The sequence below is a fragment of the Fusarium coffeatum genome (assembly GCF_003316985.1).
Source record: "Fusarium coffeatum strain FIESC_28 chromosome Unknown BRIP53273_contig_53, whole genome shotgun sequence".
In the NCBI taxonomy this organism is placed as follows: Eukaryota; Fungi; Ascomycota; class Sordariomycetes; order Hypocreales; family Nectriaceae; genus Fusarium; species Fusarium coffeatum.
In genome coordinates, this window is record NW_022157850.1 from 80150 (window position 1) to 103500 (window position 23351).

A 23351-nucleotide genomic window follows, 5' to 3' on the forward strand; every position below is an offset into this window, starting at 1 on the left:
CGTCCCGCCATCCCCACGCCAAACACCGCTCCTTGCAGGCGGATCCCGGTACGGGCCTCGCTAGTACGTCCCGGGTGGAGGACAACATCTCGAAACCTTGGACGACTCGACAGGTCGATCGGTGGTGGATAGCTGCAACTGAGCGGTTTAGTTGCTCCAGATGTGCAACGTGGCTCGCCTCTGAAGCTTCTTCCGGCAGACCCATTATGCATCTCGATATCAGACACAGAAACCCTCGGGCCTCAGATTAGGTAGGTCATTCCCCCTTCGGTGGGGTAGGGTCGTCAATGATGACAATCATGGTTGATATCCAATGTATACATACATACATACATAGATACGATACTCTCTCACTGGTATATCCCGTTACAACGCATCCTCTCGATGAAACGACGCCTGACTTATTCCAGGCTTACTGTTGGCTGGCTCTAAAAGAGGTTGGTCGAGCCTGATAACATCATGTCGTCTGCTCGCTTCGCCATCGTTATTGGTAATGAGCGACCGTAATTGAGGTTACCTGCGTCGCGCGAGCTGAGCTGCAGAGTACAGACCCAAGGATGTACGATAGCATTAACACCTGCGTAGGTATCTCAAACAAAGGTCCACTCCACGACACGGATCTCATGTTTTTGCGTCTCCGTTATGGATGTTATGATCATCACATGCATCCATCTCTGGAGTCGTGACTTAGGAGCCTCCACAGCTTCCACCGCAAGTCGTATTTCTTGCTTTGTAACACGAATAAAATTTGTTCCTGGCAGTAGCGCCATGAGCGGTACGCTCTGGCAGAGCGGTGAGTGAGGCTGTCAGAAATGAAGAGGCTGGATCGTGAAGGTTGGGTCTGCCAAGGATTTAGTAGTTCTTGTAAGTTGGAATCTGTAACTAACGGTCTACCTACAAGCACGTGAAGCAACCTCATTTACAAACATTTATCAATTATCTAGCTACGTATACTAATCTTCAACCGAGAACGAACTTGTTGGTATTTGTAACCTAAATTATCAGTAACTCCATGTTTTAGTTATCGTCCTAAGTTTTACTCATTGCATTTATAGGGCTGCAGTAACACCGCATGAAACAAGTCTAGATCCGCATTCCAGAGATGGAAAAGAAAGAGAAAAAGAGAAAAAAGGCATGCTTAACGCATAATCTATTCAGCTTAAAACTCTTCGTACTATTTTATCCGTATTATTGTACTGGCTTGAGCTTTACCTTGAACCTGCAAAAGATTGTAAGGAGCTTGGTACTGGTAAAGGTCAACCATACATCCATTAATAGCGGCGCATCAATTCCAACACAGACCGCAATCTGAATCTTGCGTTGTTACAACCAACGATGCCCTTCCAGAAGAAACGGAAATAGCACACAATATGTCTTTAACGATCCTAAGGCAGAGGCTATTCTTAAAATTCAGGTTGATCAACCTTCAGACCGTGAATCACCTCCCCAATGTTCTCATGACGTTCATAGCTTAGACATATATTTATTCCTAACACAAACTAAACAGAGAAGTAGAAGACTACATATGCATCATTTACATAATATGTCACAGGACAGAAAGGGAAAGGAGCAAGTGAAAGTTAAGTCATAAGAAACAATGATTTTCTCTGTATTTGGTATCTCAGAGCCCGCATGAAATGCTACATGTACAGGGTAGCTAAATTTGGCCCGTCATCATACTTCATCTCAACACTGCGCCAGCACAACCAAGTCAAAGTTGGCTGATCCATGATGGCGACATATTCGCCTCGACTGCATGGCGCAGCAAATTATTCCATCGCGATACATGCAGCCCTAATAGGTCATGGCGTTGTTGGCCATTCCATTGGTATCCATGCCGTGAAATGCGCCGTTAAAGTTAGGAGTGCGGAAGTTCATGTAACCAGCACCGTGTCCCTGTGGCGCGGGTGTGTACTAAGCACCTTCGGCGGCCTTAGGTTCAGTCGCACTGGGGGCATAAGAAGCCTGGGCTCTGTTCTTCTTGATCACCTCCTTCACACGTTCCTCAGCCTCATCCCAGTCCTCGGTATCAAGCTTGACCAAATCAATACCGTACATCTCGGCAATCTTGCTCAAGGCATCGAAACTTTTCTTATCGTAAACGAAGCTGATGCTGACACCGACACGGCCAAATCGTCCAGTTCGGCCAATACGGTGAAGGTAGGTCTCGGCATCGGGTTCCGAGTCACCTCGACCCTTCATGGGGATGTCATAGTTGATAACCATGGACACACTGGAAACGTCGATACCACGAGCCAGTACATTGGTGGTGATGAGAACCTTGTTCTCGCCTTGACGGAACTTTGACAAAAGGTTGTCTCGTTCGGATCCATCAAAGGCGGCGTGGAGGGCAGAAACCTTGTGACCATCTGCGACCATTCGTCTCTGAATCTCGTTTGCGCTTTCTCGGGTCTGTGGTCAAGTTAGCATTCTGTAGCTCCATGATACAAACTGGCACGTACCTTGACAAAGATGACAGACTGGCCGATAGTCATTAAACCATAAAGTTTGCACAGAATGTCATACTTCATGTTGTCATCAGGACAGTCAATGAACATCTGAGAGATGCCCTTCACAGTAAGCTCACTGCGCTGCAGCTTGAGGCTGTGCGCATTAGGAGCGAACTTGGTGGCATACTTCATGACGTTCTCGGGGAAGGTAGCAGAGAAAAGAAGCACCTGGATATGGTTAGGCAGCATGCTGCGAAACTCATTAGCGACATGTCAATCAAGTATTGATCATTTCTGCAATTTCTTACTTCTTGACTCGTAGGCACTGGTCACCCAGGCCTTGCTGGTCCAGCATGTTATCGGCCTCATCAAGTACGAGAACACGGAGCTGGGAGATATCTAGCTGTCGGCGTCGAATAATGTCCATCACTGTACCAGGAGTACCGACAATGACACTAGCTCTGACGGGTTCTCCTCGAGCAAGGACGCCGGGAATAGCGGCAGCAACCTTTTTGTTCTCAACAAAGCGCCCGATGGCGTTGATGACTCCTTCGATCTGTCGGGCAAGCTCTCGACTGGGTGCAAGAGCCAGGGCCTGGGGCTGGTCAGGCTTGCTGAAGTCGACACGCGACAATATCGCCGTGACAAAGGCAGCTGTCTTTCCAGTTCCAGACTGTGACTGAGCCAGCATGTTTCGCGGAGGGTCACTGAGCATCAGGGGAAGGGACTTGCCCTGGACCTTGGAGGGCTTCAAGAAGTTGAGGGATAGGAGGCCCTTTAGGAGGTCTTCACGGCTGTAATAGATTTGTGAGCGAGGTTCGTACAGCGAATGGGCTTCCACTTACAGGCCGAGGTCCTGCCAGGTGGTAGCAGAGTGGAATGGTGTGGCTTCATTGTTCTGGAGCTCGCTCAGGGAGACTTCGACATCCCATTCAGGCTCCTGGAGGCCAGAGCCGCCCAAGTCTTCAACATTGCCGTCAACTTGGCCAAGCTCGCCAGAAGCAGCAGGAGCATTCTCAACGGGGGTCTCAACGGGGGTCTCAACGGGGGTCTCAGCGGAGGTCTTAGCGGGAGTTTCGGTGGCACCCTCTTCGGGCTTCGTAATGCGGCTCGCAAGGTCGGCCATGGTGGGCAATTTGTGGTGTTGTGAGAGAGTAGTTCGGTCGCAGGGTGAAGAAGAAAGGTCGGTATGGTGGGGGAGGCGGTGGTGACCAGTGACGATTTTCACCTCGAAATAGAGCACTTCCTTTATCTGCGCTACCTAGGAAACAAGCTTTGGCTGCCTGCTAGAAGCAGCTGTAAACTTTTGTAATGCGCGGATATTCGCAGTAATACAGTGGTAAGATGCAAATGAAAGAAATGAAGAAATGAAGCAGAACCTAAAATCACTTGGGCTTAAACATGGACATGCCATAGAACTGCAGTCACCATAGGTGCCTACTAGGTTGAGTGGGAGCTTCCCAAAGTTTTGGTGGGGTCTACGTGAATCATTGGAGGGGCAGGTACAGAGTAGGTAGGTGCCCGCCCGGCACGGAGTGGCTAGGTGCTGCTGAGGCTTGGGCATCTAAGCTCTGCAGGCACCTGTTGGCTCCCGCTATTTACCCGGCGCATTCGCTCGGGCTGTCGCAACCTGGAAGCTCATACTTTAACCAACAGTCTCGGTCTACAATACTTCACATAAAAACGATATGCGAAGAGACACCCGGTTTCCTGTTTTGAATAAATAGAGAAGCCTTGCAGAATTTACTCGTGGGCTAAGGAAATAAAGGAACAAAGTATATCGGATTGAAACACTGTCCAACTCTAGACGCCTTACATCGTCCTGGTCTATCTACAACTATGGCCGCTCCTCCTCCGCCGCCTCCCCAGGGAGGGCTCTCACTCTACGAAAACCTCCTCGATCCCAACGAAAGCTCTACAGCATCAGCCACAATCTCATCGGCGCCCGTCCTTTATAATCAGACGGACAGCGCATCGACAGAAGCCACTGCTAAAAAGCCCATTGATCCCGCCCTTCGCTTTCAACCTATACGCCGCCCACAAGTTAAACAGACAAAGACAAAGCCAGCATTTCCTAAAGCCGTTGCTTCCAAGCAGACTCCTACCATTGCTCCTCCAGCTCCTGCACAAGTAAAGACTACATTGGCCGACTGGGCCGCTACCGAAGAAGATGAGTGGATGTATGGGATGGGCGAGAAACGGCAACGCGGTGGTCGCAAGAAGAAGAAAAGGAGACAACAGGAAGATATAGAAACCAATTGGGATGACATATACGATCCTACGAGGCCAACTAACGTGGAAGAGTATCTTCATAGCGATGAGAAGGTCCAAGAGGTCAGAGACTGGAAAGCTTTGCTTTACAGACACCGACGAAAACGCGTTGAGAGCGATCTTTCAGATGAGGATGAAGACGCCCGACCTGTACCTTCAAGTGAGTACAATCACCAATGCCCATGTGTTCTGCTGCTAACTAAGCACCAGATCAATTCGCACCGCCTTCTTCCTACTCCTTTGTACCACCGCCACCGCCTCAATCGCCTCCTGCGGCAGCCCCGGTACCTCCTCCAGACGATGCGACGGGAGACGATGCCTTCGCTCGTCGCCAAGCTCTTTCTCAGGCTCCTCCAGCTCCACCACCGTCGCCCCCTGTGACTTCGAGTTCAGCCACGATATCACGCGCTCCTGTGAAATATACTCAAACTCAGAATGAGCAGGAAGCAGCAGGAGAAGATGTAGAAGATGATGGATACTCACCGCCACCGGCCCTCGGTGCTGGCTCCCCTTCACAAGCCGACGATGATCTACAACCTCGGTCAAGCCGCCCAGGACAAACGGGTTTTGCACAGCGACTCATGAGCAAGTACGGGTGGACTAAAGGTAGCGGCTTAGGCGCCAACGAGTCGGGAATTATCAACCCCCTCCGCGTACAGGTCGAGAAACGACGGAAGAAGGCCGATGCCGATGGCGGTGGCTGGGCTGAGCCTGGCAGCAAGGGCAAAATCATCGGAGGTAAACGCAAGGAGGAAAATGCTGGCAAGTTCGGCACTATGAGCGATGTTATAGTACTGCGAGACATGCTGGAGAATATGCCTAATTTGCAGGAAGAAATTGCGGGAGGCCTAGGACAAGAAATTGGAGAGGAGTGTGGAGAAAAGGTATGTTGGTATCGTCTTCAAATTATGCTGTGCTTCAAGCTGACGGTGATGGCGCAGTACGGACGTGTGGAGAGATTATACATCGACCAGGAGAGCCGCAAGGTCTTCATCAAATTCACAAACCAGGTTTCGGCACTCAGAGTGAGTTTTCTTTTCTTACCTGATTATGGTTCAGTCCGCTAAACTGATCGCACAGGCTGTGAACGAATTAGATGGTCGCGTGTTTAATGGCAATACGATCATACCGGAATTCTATGATACAGAGAAGTTTGAACAAGGGATCTATAACTAGATAGATGACTTTCATGGCAGAAGAAGGAAGATGAGCAGATTCTTCCCAGTATTTAGAATCAACGATACCCAGAAGGCCAATTGTGGAGGACTTAAGAGGTCAAACACTGTAGGTACAGGATATCTGATAAAGCATTCTTGTTGATGTGATATTCCCAGGTGCGAGGGGCTGTCCATACTGGAGGACCCTTTCATGAACACCAGGAACTGGATAATCGTTATAAATAGTGTCCAACTTATACACTCTTCATTGTTGACAGTTTACTTGTTTCTGGTACAGCGAGAGCAGTCCCACTGCACAGAAACAACCGAGAAGATCATAAGACAAACACGATGAAATGAAGACCGAGTTTTTGTCAAGCGGCAGGTAAGAGAGTTACTTAGTAACATTCTGCGACATCACTACAACCAAGAGAAAAACGTTCAAAGTCCAAATGCAATCGATTATTAAGCTCTAACGGGTTATCCTTTACACGCAGTTACCGCCCCCATGAAAAGCAATTTGTGCCCCATGAAGGATGACCAAGCACAATATGTCGTAAAGAGAAGTCGGAAAACATGATGACGACAAAGAATGACGCCTTTAAAAGAAAAGCTAACAGTCTTGCCTCATCTATGCTTAGAAGAGCTGGGCAACAGCAGCGACACCGGCAAGGGCAAGGACAGCCATGTTGATGCTGACGCTGCCGGCGGCACTGTCATCGTCCTCGTTGCTTTGGGAAGAACCGGAACCATCGCTCTTCTGACCACCGTCCTCACCCTTGTTGGCGTTCTTGTTGTTGAAAGAGCATGTCTTCTCACCATCAATCTTCTTGTCATCCTTCATGTCGTCGAAAAACTTGCAGAACTCCTCGATATCGGTAGTGGAAGAAACGACGACACTGCCGCTAACCTGCTCAAGCTTGGGGAGCTTGACCCTGTGAAAGTTTACGTTAGAAAAGTTTGTAGATAATTAGGATTTCAACTTACTTCTCGAAGCTGCCGCGGAGAGCAATACCACCAGTGACCTTCTCAAGCTTGGGGAAGTCATCGATGGCCAGAAGCTTGGTGTTGTTCTGGATGGTGAAACCGCCACCAATCTCCTCGAGCTCGGGGAAAGAGACGTTGGTGAGCTTGTTCATGTCAATGAGAGACAGAGTCTCGTCAATGACAGTCAGGTTGGGGGCGCTGAAAGACTTCAGCTCGGGGTTGGCGCTGAGCTTCAAGCTCTTGGTGACCTCCTTGAGAGCAGGGACCATGAAAGACTTGGCGCTGGAGATTTGGATCTCGGCAGCGGTCTCAAGCTTGTTCATGGTAATCTCCATGATGTCGTTTCCGTTGTCGAAAATCTTGAGCTCGGAAGTAATGTTGACGAGGTCAGAGTTGAAGGTGTTCATCTTGCGGTTGTTGTCGATCTGGAACTTCTCGACGGTGGCAACGCTGAGACCGCTCAGATCGCTGATGAAGGTATCGGTGATTTGAATGGTCTTGATCTTAGTAACACCCTCGGTACCAAAGTTCAGCTCACCGAGACGGGGAAGCTTGATGAAGCTAAGCTCGCCCAGGCTGGTGAGAGATGAAAACTCAAGGTTGCTAAGAGACTCAAGGTTGCTGAGCTCGAACTTGCCGCCAATGGCGTTGATGGAGGTACTGGAAATAGAGATGAGGTCGCCAGCACCCTTGGCAATGAAGTCACCCTTGATCTGCTTGGGGCCGTTGATAACAACGGTACCAGCAACGTCCTTGTCGATAGTAATATCGCCATCGACAACGTCGCAGTCAATGCTGGGGGTGGGCTCGGAAACCTTGATGTTGCTGGTGCAGGTGGAGGCGGCTACAGATAATCGTCAACCATGTTCCAGCGCAAACGTATTGATGTATAGAACGTACCGGAAACCGCAGAGACACCGAGTGCCGCGATGGCAGAAAGAACCTTAACGGAATGCATTATGATCTAGATAAGCACAATTAGATATTGTCGACTAAGAGCGATCGCGCGGAGGCTGAGTGCTGGTAGCGATTATTCGTATGAATGTCGCTCCAAGATGTGGTTGTTTCGAAAAATGTGATACTGCAGTGCGAAATGGCAGGACAGGTTTGCATGAAGATGTTGATGTTTTGGTGTACCCCTTTTTCTTTTGGAGGAAAGGAGTGTTTTGGAGGTTACTAACCTATTAGGAGATGTGAGATAGATGTGGAAGGAGGGAGGGAAGAAAGAAAGGAAGCGTAGAAGTCAGATCTAAAAAATAGAAAAGACCCAAGACGCTGAGAATATAGAGAAGGAAGACGATGTAGTGAAGAAGGTTGGTAGTTCGAGGCAGGTGAGGGAGGAGGAAAAGAAAACAGAAGGTAGGAGACACGGAACGGGTCGGTTGAAACCAATCAAGCACAAGCACAAGCCAAGTGAATTCGCGTCTCGGCGAGCTGGAGCTGGAATAGTCGACCCAGTGACTCGATCGTCCAGTTCAATACGTACCTGTTTTGTAATTGGAAAAGATCCTGCGATTTTGTGGATGGTGTTTATTTAAAATCCTTGGGTGGTTTCTCGGCGAACGATCGAGATATGCAGCAGGGAATAATCGTACAGATATTTCCTTGAATTAGGTAGATAAAGGTCTGGCGTATGGACGAAAAGTCACAATTGAGCCTGACAGGAAACGAGTGGCGTGAAGAGAAAAACTGAACGAGAATATTACTGACAATGAGAGGAAGTAAGAGTTCGACGAAGGGGAAGAAAAAGAGGAGGAGGAAATGGGAGGGAGGAGATGAAAGATGTCGACCGAGATGAGTGCACGGTGGGAATTCGGCGTCGCCTACATGGGGGTTGGCTAAGCTAGGATGGCAATGGCTAACAAGGGTGGCTTGGAAGCTAGGTGGGTTCCAAGTTGGATGGCAAAGTGACAGAGCAGGGCACCAACAGGCCAGTTTCGGCTCCATCGATCCAGGGGCTCTCAGACAACAAGACCCGAAAGAGGCCAGTGACCGGCTCGAGGAGATGCCAGGGCGAGGTCAAGGTGCGAACGGGTGTGGCGGCCCATGAGCCTGGTGTGAGAAATATCTCCATTTGGGCGGCATGCACTAATTTCCTACTAAATGGTTAAGAGACATGCCCGTGGATGGATGGGCCCACGTCTGCCTCAGTCAGTACCTATCTACGGATACGGTGCAGAGAGATGCATCACCAAATTATTGTCCATCGACAACCATTGAGTGTCTATCAAGACACTAGCATGGAAATCATTGACTTTTTTTTTTTCTTCCCCTTCTCTTCCTGCCTCGGCTGGCGACATACTATAGATGAAAGTGGGTAAACCATATGTATGCTCTTTTTTGCTACTTCCATATCACTCGAGCCAAGGTCTGATATACACCCACAGCATTCATACTCTCTGCATTGACAGGATCTTATGCTTAACGGCCGCGTCAGCAGCCCGAGATGCAACAATCATGACAACACTTTGCTTCATGCTTTTGGCCAGTCCTGTATCGATTCAGACCAAAACAATCAACAGGTCCAGTCCTTTACAGGTTAGGCCGCGGGTGCCCGCACCTAATCTTTGACTTTAACTAGAGTCGTTACAGGTGCATTAGCGGGGTCTATCAGGTACCGCATCTCTGGCCGCCGAAGCACCCGTATCATCGGTACCGTTAGACTTTACCTTTACCTTTACCTTTACTCGTGAATTCACGTCTAACGTAATTCTTAACCTTCCTTAACGGGATAATGCATTCCCTTTGAGAGACGTGAGTTTCCTCGTGTTTATCTCCAGACAAGTCTTTCTATCATGATATTCCCTGGCGTTTGTTCCTTAAATTAGCTTCAAATTCACCTCTGTACCTCTAATTCCAGCGCATCGCATGCAGGCGAGATTTGCACCCCATTTCAGCTATGGGCGCTGCTTCATGTATCCGCTTTGCATATCCACTAGCAGGGGTTATCATCCCCATGTCCCCAGAAGGTAAATCGAGCTATGATAGCGAGGAACTTCCAACACCAGATGCCTTCGCCTGTCTCAGGCCTTCCGCCAAGCATTGATTGAAGTATCTGCTAACAGACGGAGACAATTCACCGCACTCCCGGTCAAACTCGTCTTGTTCCATTTGCCTCTCATGTTTCGCCCGTATCCGCTTGCGATCCAGCCTGGGTCTGGAATCAGAAGCTTCAGTTCCCCTTCTCCCACCAAGACGTCATGACTTCTATAAGACAAGAACTCAGCCTCACTCACCATGATATTTGTTTGTGGCAATTGTAACACGGCGGATCTGTCAAGACCGAGGCGCACTACAGCATGCAGCGCACAAGGTATAGTTACAGTACTGACACGAAAAGCTGTCCAACCATACCTCCACTGCCCAGTGAACTAACATTCATTGACTGATCTGCTTGATCTTCATTAAGAATTGGAAGCGCTAAGCATTAATGACATTGAGATTTGATATTGCCAATACGATACGATACTAAATATGTATCCGTATCTAGGTCGGCAACAGGGCTTCCGGAAGCTTTCAGGGATACCAACCAAGGATGCCCAAAGCTTCTCCCTTTCTTCGCATCGTCATTCCTCATCTTTATCTAATCTTATAGTATTGACTCTCATTTGCTATCTGAGTCCTTTATATTATGCGGCTTGAAAAAGATATTGCCTGACTGATAACTTAATCTGCAGCCCGCCTGTCACCGAACCCACGTGCTTTACGGACTCAAGATGAGTCTCAGTCTTTTCAGGCGATCATCCTGTATCAATCCTGGCCACTCCTATCCGTATATCGCTGTGGATAATGAGAGAAGTCACTCATTAGACTGGGGCATGCTACGGATAGATCCAGTGTTGCGATTCTAAAAAGCACTCTCTCACACCACCCTTAACCCAAATCCGCCCCTGGTTTGTTTTGTTGCCAGGCTTCGAGAACCCATAAACTTGTTATCATTTTGGTTTCACTTTCAGAAAGAAAAAAGTCCTTGGTTCAATCGAGGATCATCATAATCATGATGATAATCATCCAAGTAATTAAAACCAATCGACAAAGCAATTTTCCCCTGCGTACCTTCTATCTCAGACAATGGCTTTCCAGGGTTCCTCGTCTCACTTCACATTCATTGCCAGTCAACCCTGAATGTCTTCCCACCAGAAACTTTTGCCTGACTGACTGAGAAAAGTCATCGATACAGATGACAGGCAACGCTGAACTAGTTTAGTGCAAATGAATGCGATGATTTGTTCCCGTCGGCTGCTCGGCCGAATCTTCCCGCTGTCCAACGACCAAGAGCCTCGAGTCTGCGCCTCCATTCCATTGCCGCGTGTAAATCAAGCATACCCGTCCACCTCCTCGACGCGTTGTACTCTCCACACGCAGCCAAGCCTGCAACTTTGTGTGGGATGGCAAATGGCCAGGATGGTTTTTCCATATCTTTCGTTCCCAGCCAGTTATCGCTAGCTAGCCAAGCTGGCCAAGTCTGTCCCACATCCCGCATCCAGTGCCAAGGAGACTCCCAGCGAGTTCGCGATTTGCGAAGTGGTCGCAGCATGTAGATCAAAGTTTTCTTTCCGGAGGCTAATCGTCTTTGGCTTTTCGGCTTGAGCCATTAAAACTGTTATTCTAGCCGGATGGATGAGCTAGGGCCAATCTTGAACACGTAGCCGTGCGACTGATCTGTTGCAAAACCCATCTTGCTCTTCTTTGTCTATCGCAACCTTTGCGTTGTAGATGCATCGAGGCCCGCCGCAGTCCGGCAAGGGCGTCTTAGGTCCGATTCGTGGCGCAACCGTCTTTCACGCCGTTGCAGGAGCCAATCCACAAAAGAAGGCCTCCCCTGGGGCCGATCGCCGATGACGAATCATGTCTTCACGAAACTACTGTAAGCCAATGGGTGTTGACTATTTGATGCGATACTTTGCACCAATGAAGACTACCATGCACTTTTGTAGGAGAAAACATTCTCAACCATGTCAATGCGTTTGGACAAAGAGTACCACTATAGTATGTAACCATTGTTGAACGCGTATTCCGGGCTCATTTTCCCGGGTCTGGACCATCGAGCACTAACTTGCATGAGAGTCGGTGTCGTGACATCACCATTCAATGTAACAGTGCTTGTGGAAGCATATGCAGTCAACACCACATGAATAGCACCAAGATAACAAACACAGGCGCCATCGCCGACCTGGCAACGTAACTTGTTTACTCCATGATGCTAATGTCTGTCTCTTCGACTCGCCACATGTACCACATGAAGAGACTTCGATATGGCGAGAACTTATTCGACAACTCGATCATATCCTGTTCCGACATGTACTTCCATTTACCGCCCTTGGCCTTGAGTTTGGCGATATCACGTCCGACAAAGGCAGCCATTCCTCTCTGAACGCCTAGATCACCGAGCGAAAAGACGTCCATCCTTTTGAGGGCAAAGCACGCGAACATTTCGACAGACCATTTCCCGAGACCCCTGACCGCAATTAACTTTTCCATAACTTCCTCGTCCGAAGCATCATGAAGCATCTGGGCACTCAGGTCTCCGCTGACAAACTTTTCGGCGAGTCCCTTGATATACTCAGCTTTGCGCTGTGATAGTCCTGCTGTCCGCAGTTCCTCGATGGATTTCATGGCCACCTGTGATGGATGGGGAAATCGTACACCAGGCTGTTGCTCAAACAACGCAATGAACTTGGTTTTGATTGACTTCGCTGCTGCTCCTGACACTTGCTGACCGATTATGGAACTCGACAGGCTTTCAAACGGGTCAATCTTCTCTGCGAGTCCCTCCGGTGAAAAGGCTCGACAGTGATGGCTCTCGACCAAAGGCCTCATGCGAGCATCAACGTTGATAAGATAATCACAGGCCTCCTTCAGCAGGTTCTCCGTTGTCGTTTTGACCTGAGGAGCCTTACTGGGCGAGACATTTTCAAGTCCTCGTGAAGCGACAAGCCTTGATGTCTCTGGTGAGAGGAGTGTCGCATTTGTCAGCTTTGGGTCCGCAAGTCGTGTAACCGCCGCACTGCGAGGTTTCTTGCTCGAACTTGTAGGATCAGCAAAAGCTCTTGCAGCAGCCGGCGTTGGTGTTACTGGTGGCGGAGCTGCTGGAGTCGCAGGCTTGCCTTGTGCACGCTTTCTTGGAGGTGTAGCAGGTGCTTGTGCCCCGTCTTGGAGTTTGGCAGCTTTGCGCTTTCGATTATTAGTGTCTGATGTCGTTTTGGCAGGCATTTCGGCCTTCGCCACAGCCATGGTGCTGATACGTGAAGAGCGCCTTGTGACAGCCATGATGTGACCTGATCTTATCTTCGTCCTAAATGGTTGTGATTGTGATGCGAATAGCTGGGTGACGAAAGAGTGATAGTGTCGTAAGAGCACAGCGCGCATGAGATAAATGAGTTGACGATCAATACCCGCTATGCTCGGTGTCTTCGACAGATTTTGGTCTTTCGTTTCATGAAATTCGTCGACTATGTCTGATGATAAATGAAGTCGTCTTGCTCTACTTCACGTTCGTCAGAAGGAAGTATAAGGTAGGTTGTGGCAAGTGCGCCCTGCCTATGTCATTGGTCGATCTTCTTGGCGCTTCTGGAACACAAGACGTCAGCGGATGAAGATCCAATCATGGATACCTATCCAGATGCTAAACAACAAGATATATCATTGTTAGGTGCCAAATACCTAGCTATGGAGATATGCAGTATAAGCATCTGATCATTCATCTGTTCGAATGGAGACAAATGAAAGGTTGGTGTAGTCATTCAAGAAGTGAGTGGACAGTTGCGCCATTGTTGTAGGGTTGCTAATCCATATCAACCCGACAGCACCTGTCCTGGCACTTGATTTCAAATCAGGCGGATACCGGTATACCTACCTACCTATCTATCGGTAGAGTATAAGTCACTTTCTCCTAGGTACATGTGTGTGTTTTATCCATTTGATCCTATCTTATGCGAATGGTTACAACTCAATACTGTTTCACAACGGGTTCCACATCGGAAGAGTTTAACTTGATATATCCACGTGCTAGGTTATGATAGAAATTCGGAGATTAAACACAATCGCTCTTGTGCTATTATCTCAATAGCACAACACAGAATCCATCGGACGATGAACCAAGGACTGAAAGCCATTTCATTCTAGATGCTACCGGGTAAGTACCTTAGTAGACACCTATAGTACCCACTCTTGATATCCATGGAAGGCATGAGGTAGGTATATCAGTCACAGTACAGCGGACCTGACAGCTAACTCCACTGGAGAATTGCTTCCGGAAGCACTAAAAGGGTCCCGTCGGATACCTACAAAGCCTAGAGGTAGGTATGGATCCCTGCCCCGTGTAACACCTGGGGGCTCCTACACTGCACCTCGTGGAAGTGAGCTGTTGCAACGTAATGTCATCCATCCATACTGGTTTGTTTTATTTACCTGACCTGGCTTATTCACATCCCACGTCAGTTCACTTGCACACATTGCTTATTGAGAGCCACCACACTCGTTTCTGGTTTCACCGTCGAATCTCGATCAATGCGAATATTATCGAATCCTAAGTGGCTACTTTGGATACACTAGAGTCTTTGCGCAAACAGCAACAGCCTCAAAGCGTCTAGCGAAACCCCTGTACGAAGCATATCAGGGTATCCTCTGCCCACAACCACGACCGATAACGCGAGGGCTGTCCTAAATCTCACCGAAGCTCTGTGGTACGGCAACGAATTGCTACAGCGCAATTGACGACATCGAACGTACCGAAACCAAAAGAGGCAGTTCTCATCATCTACCTGCTGACGACAACGTGCGAAGGGCTGTGGCCAGCTCCGGTATCGAACTTGCGACAGACGATTATAGACGACTCAGTGGTCGGAACGACCACTCGAGAAAGTCGCTATGCTTCTTTCCAATGGTGGGCTCAACTGGAAGGCTGCAAGGGCACAGATGCCCCAGAGCAGAGTGTTGCGCAACAACATGACACGGTCTCGGTTGCTTCTCCTTCTGGGTTTGACTGGCATCGTGATGCTATTATACCGTAGTCTTCGAGCAGCACCTCCTGGACCACAGAAGTACTTACACTCACAACCATAATCGAGACCGTACAATGGCTGACAACTGTACAGTGTTCGATGCTGGGGCCCAAATAAGTCACCCATGGAAATGACACCAAACGAACATGCCTTGTGGAATGCGCATATGCAAACACCGGTCCTTTTCAACCACCACAAGCCTCTTAAAGTTGAATCTCCCTCAATTCAACACGTCGATTTGAACCCGATCACTTCAAGCCCCCAAGCTATCATCCGGAACGAACGAATCTTGATTCTAACGCCACTGAAAGACGCCGCTCCCTTTTTGAAGAATTACTTTAAGCTTATCGCTGAGCTTACATATCCACATCGCCTGATCGATCTTGCGTTTTTAGTATCCGATTCAAAGGATGACACACTTGCCGTACTTGCTTCCGAATTGGATCACTTGCAGAAGCGAAAAGACGGGGTTCCGTTCAACAGCATCACTATTGTCGAGAAGAATTTCCATTTCCATCTTAGCCAAGATGCGAAGCAGAGACATGGCTTTGAAGTACAAGCGCCGCGTCGTAGAGCTATGGCTAAAGCGAGAAACTACCTGCTGGCCACAGCTCTGAAGCCGGAGCATTCATGGGTATATTGGCGTGATGTTGATATTGAAGAGGCGCCCAAAAAGATATTGGAGGACTTCATCGCTCACGACAGAGATATTCTTGTACCCAGTAAGTCAGGAAGAAATCACATTCTCAATCATGACACTGACAATTCCGAGACATTTGGTTCCATAGATTCGAGAAGGGGGTTGATATTGAGGGTCGATGTAAGTACAAGTGTGTTTGGCGTATGTTGATCACAGGGTTGCTGACATTCGGCCGCAGTCGACTACAACTCGTGGATAGAGTCGGACAAGGGTCGAAAATTGGCCAATAGTCTGCCAAAAGACACCATCATTGTAGAAGGCTACAAAGAGTTCGATACGGGGCGTGAATATATGTGCAGAATGGGCGATTGGCGGGAGAACAAGGACGTTGAACTTCAGCTCGATGGTATTGGCGGTGTCAACATTCTCGTCAAGGCAGATGTTCATCGATCAGGTATGCCTCAAAACGATATGGGCCACAACCCACAACTAACATCGTCTTTAGGCATCAACTTTCCAGCTTACGCTTTTGAGAACCAGGCCGAGACCGAAGGTTTTGCCAAGATGGCCAAACGAGCCGGCTACCAAGTTATCGGCCTTCCCAACTACATTGTCTGGCACTATGATACACAAGAAAAGGGTGGCAACCTGTAAGAACGGCAGGCTTGAAGCTTGGATTTTGGATACGCACCACCTTCAGCGTATCCTACCACTTTTGGACTATGTCAATCATATATGCAGACTCATGACGTTACGCCTGTTAACGTTTCCAACATTCATGCAACTGCTTTGATGCCAGGTCTCAATTTGAGCCTGGCATACTCTACAGAACATTGTTCTAACCGCAGATATCCTGCTACACCCTTAACCCAATCTATTGCACTTTTAGTACGGTCTGTGTTGGCGCTCTCGGAACTTAATGATGGATGGGTTTGATACGACGCAAATTCTAGTGTAATATTTGGGTATTGGCTTCTGGTTATCATTTGGAAATGGATCGTGTCATCCGACTTACTTTGTGTATTAATAGGGGAATCAGGTCTCCGAGCAAATCGACACAAGAGGAGGGATATGTAACCGCAACAAAGTACAGGTTGGCTATAGAAGACTGGGCAGTGGACCAGTTATAATGCCAGACTTGATTAAATATACGATCCGTGGTCAGCTCTGACTATGAAGGCTCATGGTAGTCGTGTCAAAGCGAGCACATGGACTACCATGAGTATTTCCTGGGTAGGACTTTGATACGAGTTCTTCCGGAGGAATTGACAAAAGTCCGAATCTGTAAAATATAACTAATAGAGGTGAATGTAGACAGCTGCCTATTGAATGCTAAGGCAGCACCCTATCAATTCATACATATATGGTAATTCTGGGAATAACCTCATGTTGGGTTCCCGAGATAGACGTTAACATGAAGTTGACTTTCTACTTTGGGAATTGGCCATGTGAATATTGCGTCACATGGAGCCTGTGCACCTGAGCGAAGTTTCTTCCCTCTTGCAATATGAGTGGCTACCCCCACATTATGCAATTAAGAGGAAATGGCGGGCAGGGAAGCGTGCCGTCATCACACAGGCAACGATAAGAGTCCCGCAGGCTACCTTTAACATAACACTACCTAAGACGACGACGCTGACGATTCCAAAGGAAGAAGTCAGAGCATCAAATTGTTCGCTTTCATCTAGTCCGATAGCCCTGTATATCCTAGGTGACCCTGTGAACCGTAACCCTCTTTCAGCCTGACCCCACTACCCGACGTTGACTCGAGGCTCGCTACGCTATTTTCGTACTTCGACAACATCAAACGAGATCGATTATATAAGAGGTACAGGACGGACACTCCTTATCCTCATCTACTTTACTCTTTCCACCCATCAACCTTAGCGATCAGCAACCGTAGATATGTGGGGTTGGTTCGGTGGCGCCGCGGCCCAGAAGCGCAAGGATACTCCCAAGAATGCGATCCTCGGGCTGCGAGCGCAGCTTGATATGCTGCAGAAGCGCGAGAGACATCTTCAAAACCAGATTGACGAGCAGGATGGCATCGCACGCAAGAACGTGAGCTCAAACAAGAACGGTATGCGGTTATCTCAGCGGTCAGGGTAATGCGGGGCAGAGATACTGATCTAGATGACAGCGGCTAAGGCGGCCTTGAGGCGCAAGAAGACACACGAGCACTCGCTGGACCAAACTGTGTCGCAAATCGGTACTCTGGAGCAGCAAATCAACGCTATCGAGTCGGCCAACATCAACAAGGAGACCTTGGCTGCAATGAGCGATGCTAACGCGGCAATGAAACATATCCACAAGGGTCTTACAGCGGATAAGGTGGATGCGATTATGTATGTCCTCGCCTTATGTCATATCTGATGCTCTGGCAGTTGTGCATGTACTAATATTGTTCCAGGGACGAGTTGCGAGAGCAGAACGCCATGAGCGACGAGATCGTCAACGCTATAACTCAAACCCCTATGGGCGAGGCCATCGACGACGACGAATTGGAGAACGAGTTGGATGAGCTACAACAGGAGCAACTTGATGAGCAGATGCTCAAGACAGGCACAGTTCCTGTGTCGGATGCTGTACACAAGCTGCCGACGCCGGCTTCTGCTGAGCGTATGTACTTTGGCCACATTGTATTACTTCGGGAGACTAACATGTTGCAGCTGTATCGAGCAAGAATAAGGCCGTGGAGGAGGACGACGAAGAAGCCGAGCTCCGGAAACTGCAGGCCGAGATGGCCATGTGAGGTTACCAATAGAGAAGTTTGACGATTGCATAGCATTTAGTTGGTTGGAACCTAGGGTGGAAGCTACACCATCTGCCACGTCTTTTATATCAGACAAGAGACAGCTGGCCGATGGTATTCTGAGTTTCCTGAATCCTGACGGATTTGTTGTTCTATTGTGGGTGTTTTGTCGGCGTCGGCGTCTGAGGCTGTTGACCCTTTTTCGTTTAAGAAACCGTTTCCATCTTTTGCCCAGGAATTTGGCTTGAGCATTGCGCCGCTGACCTTACGGAAGACATTGTTGACGGTCATATGATGCAAGGGTATCGCTTGATCAAACAGTTTGTCTATACGATGGTTGATAAGACTGGAGTGGCAGAGAGTCTAGATCTTCAATGCGAATATATCCAGTAAATTTTGACGACGAAGCGTCCTGACCAAGATCAACGGGGTTAATGAAGGAGGCACTGAATATTTTGGTAACGTGATATTGTGGGAAACTTTGGTTACTAATGTTCTTGCACACCAGACGACAGACCCGGTACCAAATCTTTGGCACAGCTAGTAAGGGTAAGACATGTATCGCGAACCATGAAAGTGCTTGGCTTCTTTGGTTACTAAGATCTGAAGCAAGCCAAGATGGTGTGGGTCAAATCACTTAATGATTGACCCATACAGAATAGACTACGGTGAGCGACTGAATGACTGAAACAAGGGCAGTCTCTTTGGTCAGCTCCATCCCTGGTCTTAATTCCTCGCAACGAACCGAGATGTCCAAGTGGATTCAACACGAAGTGACGCTATAAACTGTGCTCTTTTCAGCCGGCCTACATGTGACCGTTTCAAAAAGAATTCGCTGAGAGAAGTTCACGAAGCCCAGCTAGCCCACTTCGAAACCAGCCAAGACCTAGGATGCTGTATAGAGGTAGAGTCATCACATTAACGTTAACCTCGTCAATAAAGGTTGTCGATCTGCAATAGATGGGCCTATAGTTGGTAGACCTGGCCGAGGGCTATACCAACACCATCATTGGACCAATATGCCTTCACGTGACCAGTCACAGTGTTGCCTGTTGGCTGGTTGGCTGTCAGCCGTTGACGCCCAAAAGGACCCTCCCGCGTCTATCGGCGGTTCGGTCAACGTCAACCAGTCATGTCACCACCTCTAACCGCCGCAGCAGACATCGAGGCCGTGGGGTCGAGTTTCGTATCGACCGATATGTCTCTCCAGGCAAAAATAGCTCTTTGCAGCAGCCTCTTTCGGATCCAGCCTCTTCCCTAGTCTAATGACGCAGAGAGGATTGAGAGGGCCCGCTCCGGCGGCTCTATGGCCCTTGAGGACCCTTTGAGCTGAACAAGAGGCTTGGTCTTGCAGGATTTACAGCGTCCCAACTTGGCTAGCAAGCGCTGGCCTTTGCTGGTCTCACTCTCACTATCTATGTCGGTGTCATCATGAGCTCTCGTGCTATAGCGAAAAAAGACGGCGGCTGCTGAGAATGCAGTCCTCATATCTCCCCTTGTTTCCTACCTTATCCGTTCGATGTGACCGTGTTTCGTATTTCCCTTTTCTCTTTCCTTCTGTCATCTGTGATTGTCTGTACCACCAGTCACGTCTAATTCCCTTTCTCTGATCTCTTTTCCCTTTGTTCTTTTGTCACGACTGCTCATGAATACATTTCGTTGAGATGCTGGTCATCTCCTTTAATAGGATACCCTTCTTTATAGGTGAGAAATTTGCTCAAGACATGCGGCCCCAAGTTGGGACTAACATTCGAATCCACAGATGTTTCGTTGTAGAATGGCCAGTAGGCCATTTTCCTTTGTGCCTTCATGGTTGATCTTTTGTGTTACCGCCGTACTGGCAGCTAATATCCCGGGCGAATTCTCCGGCTTCATTCCTAGCTGTGCTTCGGAATGCTTCGCCTCTTTCCTAAATGTCAACTATGTTCTCGATGCCTGCACGGGGAGGCCCCTGTTGGACTGTCTGTGTTCTCGAAGAGGCACTTTGGGCTTTACTTTAGGTGAAGGTGCGATGCAATGCATATCAGCTGAGCGGTCCTTTGGGTTCTGTTCTTCAGTCGAAGCAAACGGTATGTATTACCAGCCACCTGGGAATTAATCGTCGTCACTTACACAAATGTAGAACGCGTTGTTGAGCGGGCGTATGGTGTCTGCAATGGAAGGCCGAACGCAGCTCACCCAACCCATCTCACCATCACAGCAACGTTAGTTTTGGACCCTTCAGGCAGAGGAGTTGTCACCTTTCCCCCTCTCACCACAACGAGGACAACATCGAGCTCAGAAGCGTCGAGTCTGGAGACATCGAGCACTACTCAAACACTACCAACAACCCTAGTCATCGATACATCATCACCACCTATTATTCCCAGACCATCGACGAGAACAAGGATACGGTCAACAACGAGGGATGATTCTTCCACCGACTCGCCTGACGATACCACTACTTCTCCAGAGATAATTTCGATTACCGAACTCCCGTTCACCAGTTCCACGACTTTTGAAACCACAACGACAACATCCACTTCAAGTTCAGAAACGGAAACTACTACAGAAGTATCAGGCGGTGCTGGTGGTGCGAGTAAGGGTGAGGACAATGATGATTCAAATAAACTCTCTACCGAGCAAGTTGCTGGAATATCAATAGGTGTTCTGGCCGCTGTTGGAGTTGCAGTCGGAGCTATTGTGCTCGCGAGGTACTACCGACGAAGAAAGTACCCTCAGATCAAAACCGGCTTCCTTCCTATGAGAGATACCTGGGGCTACAAAGCAGATCGATCTGACAATGGCGGACACAACTCCTGGATGGTTCACCAACTTCGCCCTGACTTGGATCCTGGGAGTCAAGCACCACCCCCACCTGCGTACAATCGAGCAAATTCTAGACCCGAGAACATTGGCGTTGCCATATCACCACCTTCTTCAAATCGAAATACGGCAAACGCCTCTCCTCTCAGGAGATTGTCGAAATTACTGCCTGCAAAACCAACAATACCGCATCTGTCTTCTGAATCCACTAATGAAAAGTCTCTCCCTGTTATCGAGCCAGGATTACAAGAGACTGGACAACAAGGCCGACATGAGAGTATCCAACCACCACCACCGGCACTTGGCGCCGCCGCCGTTGTTGCTTCACCACCAAGATCGCGACCCATGCCACCAAAGCTGCACATTCCTCCAACCGAAGCGTCTGCAGGAAGCGCTCCGGGAACAAACAACCGCGAAAGCAATGTGACTGAGTTCGAAGAAGATCGCACATCGATGTCGCCAAACAACAACACGCAGGTCTGGAGACCACCACCAACGACTCCGCTCTCTGCTACGACCTACTATGTTGCTGACCAGTACGGTAATTGGGTTCTTGGGAACCCAAAGCGTGCCTCGGTGATAGCACGAGGGTCACAAGATTCAAAGGGGTCTCAGGGAGACAACCTAAAGCCACTGCCGAACGATAACGGTCCCTCTGGCTACCCAGGGCAAAGTACCATCCGAACACTCGCTCCCCCAGCTGAGATCATTCCTGCGGGCGCTCCAAGTAAACCCTACGGGCCACGCCCGCAGTATCCTTCTCCGTTCTTCTCGTCGCAATCCCACCCACGACGTAGCATTTCTTCGCGGCCCTCGATGGCCAGACCCCTGACCCGTCCACGCGAGGACTCTAGTAGCAGTAGTGCCACAATCATCACCACATCGACTGAGTCTTCCTCGAGTATCCCCTCTGTGGCGCCCGAACAACAAGTCAGTCTCTCTCCTGTTGTTGAGTCTCCCCAATCAGTTCGAGCTCGCCAGCAGCAGCAACAACAACAACCCCAGATACCGCCACGAGATCCTCGACGTGCAAGCCAGATGGGCAATTTGGGCGACAATGTCAATACGAGATTAGCTCCTCCCTCGAGACAAATATTCTACAGTCCTCCTGGCCAGCCAAGTCCAACTTTGGGAATGATGCAGCCTCCTGGTGCTTATAACGCAGCACGACAGCAGCCAGGTTCGCAGAACATACAACCTATCCCTAATGCGGGACTTGAGACAACTTCTCCAACCATGCGCATTGTTGAACCCTCTCCTGAGCCAGAGGAGCCCACGGAGCCACCTGCCATCAACCCAGAGCAGATTCGAGCATCTCCCTTTTACTTCAATCCGCCGTATCCCCAACCCCTCCAAACCCATCAACAATCGCAGCATCGCCGTTCAGCTTCGGGATCCCAGCCTCAGATTTACAAACCGTACCAAAGACCTCCTTCCTTTCAACCGTCCCCCCGAGAACAGCAAGCAGCTTGGCAACCTATACAACGCCTGCACTCTCATCAACATCAGCAACGACGCCAACAGCCCCAGCAGCAGCAGAATGCCTGGCAACCCACACAGCGTATGCCTCCTTCGTACCAGTCTTTCCAGCAGCAACCTCCTTTACAACCTTATCAACGCCCACCTCAGCAAAACCCTTACCAGCAACCACCTCATATGTACCAATCGTTCCAAGCACGACAAAACCAACTGTCCCAGCCTCATAATCAGGGAGGCTATCAATCATTTCAGCCATATCCTGCATCTCAGCAAACCCAAATACATCCCTCCCAGTATCAGAACTATCGTCCCCCTCAACCTATGACCACACCACTTGCCCAGTCCGGAAGCCAGGACTCGCTTCTTGCCAAACGTGTCGGTTCTAATCGAGCTGCTGACATGACTATTGGCACCGACCCGGCCAGGACATCAAAGTGGAATCGTGATGTTGAAAATAAGACTCCCCCAAGCTATCCCATGTCACCGCATTGGAAGCCAACATTAACGCCTACTCGGCGAGGGGACGACCTGGTTCTGAATGTGCAATAAGAAGAGAACAACCACCGCATTTACAACAAATGACTAAGTATTTCCTTTATCTTATGAGAACAAAATCAAGACCCTCTTGTATAATAGTATGCATTTTTATTTGGAGCTATAATGAACATTGGCCATAGGCTGAGAGCAAAAGGAAACAGGAGCGCAAATGAGTTATTAGGATCGATACCTGTATACACTACACTACCTTAGACGTTCATTCTAATCTTATAAGGTCATTCCCTCGCCTATCCTGCAATCTCAATTGAC

At 48.9% G+C, this 23351-nt stretch overlaps 7 protein-coding genes across 7 annotated transcripts; 4 read left to right on the forward strand and 3 right to left on the reverse strand.

The window, feature by feature from the left end:
* Positions 1–1914: 1914 nt before the first annotated feature.
* On the reverse strand, positions 1915–3576 carry FIESC28_02429 (uncharacterized protein; the record flags this gene model as incomplete). Its single annotated transcript, XM_031156578.1, has 4 exons — positions 1915–2412; positions 2463–2700; positions 2759–3244; positions 3296–3576. 4 exons carry the CDS (start codon positions 3574–3576, stop codon positions 1915–1917), a joined length of 1503 nt encoding a protein of 500 aa, XP_031019359.1.
* A 713-nt stretch (positions 3577–4289) lies between these two features.
* Positions 4290–5897, forward strand: FIESC28_02430 (uncharacterized protein; the record flags this gene model as incomplete). Its single annotated transcript, XM_031156579.1, has 4 exons — positions 4290–4881; positions 4932–5605; positions 5663–5746; positions 5802–5897. The coding sequence occupies 4 exons, from the start codon at positions 4290–4292 to the stop codon at positions 5895–5897; spliced, it is 1446 nt and encodes a 481-aa protein (XP_031019360.1).
* A 618-nt stretch (positions 5898–6515) lies between these two features.
* On the reverse strand, positions 6516–7823 carry FIESC28_02431 (uncharacterized protein; the record flags this gene model as incomplete). Its single annotated transcript, XM_031156580.1, has 3 exons — positions 6516–6813; positions 6866–7709; positions 7766–7823. 3 exons carry the CDS (start codon positions 7821–7823, stop codon positions 6516–6518), a joined length of 1200 nt encoding a protein of 399 aa, XP_031019361.1.
* A 4232-nt stretch (positions 7824–12055) lies between these two features.
* FIESC28_02432 (uncharacterized protein) lies at positions 12056–13135 on the reverse strand (the record flags this gene model as incomplete). Its single annotated transcript, XM_031156581.1, has 1 exon — positions 12056–13135. One exon carries the CDS (start codon positions 13133–13135, stop codon positions 12056–12058), a length of 1080 nt encoding a protein of 359 aa, XP_031019362.1.
* A 1599-nt stretch (positions 13136–14734) lies between these two features.
* Positions 14735–16162, forward strand: FIESC28_02433 (uncharacterized protein; the record flags this gene model as incomplete). The annotated part of the gene is made up of 5 exons (XM_031156582.1): positions 14735–14907; positions 14962–15590; positions 15641–15688; positions 15747–15962; positions 16014–16162. The coding sequence occupies 5 exons, from the start codon at positions 14735–14737 to the stop codon at positions 16160–16162; spliced, it is 1215 nt and encodes a 404-aa protein (XP_031019363.1).
* Positions 16163–17413: 1251 nt separating this feature from the next.
* FIESC28_02434 (uncharacterized protein) lies at positions 17414–18260 on the forward strand (the record flags this gene model as incomplete). Its single annotated transcript, XM_031156583.1, has 4 exons — positions 17414–17588; positions 17649–17853; positions 17919–18127; positions 18178–18260. The coding sequence occupies 4 exons, from the start codon at positions 17414–17416 to the stop codon at positions 18258–18260; spliced, it is 672 nt and encodes a 223-aa protein (XP_031019364.1).
* Positions 18261–20182: 1922 nt separating this feature from the next.
* FIESC28_02435 (uncharacterized protein) lies at positions 20183–23093 on the forward strand (the record flags this gene model as incomplete). Its single annotated transcript, XM_031156584.1, has 3 exons — positions 20183–20213; positions 20261–20329; positions 20383–23093. The coding sequence occupies 3 exons, from the start codon at positions 20183–20185 to the stop codon at positions 23091–23093; spliced, it is 2811 nt and encodes a 936-aa protein (XP_031019365.1).
* Between the last annotated feature and the right edge of the window lie 258 nt (positions 23094–23351).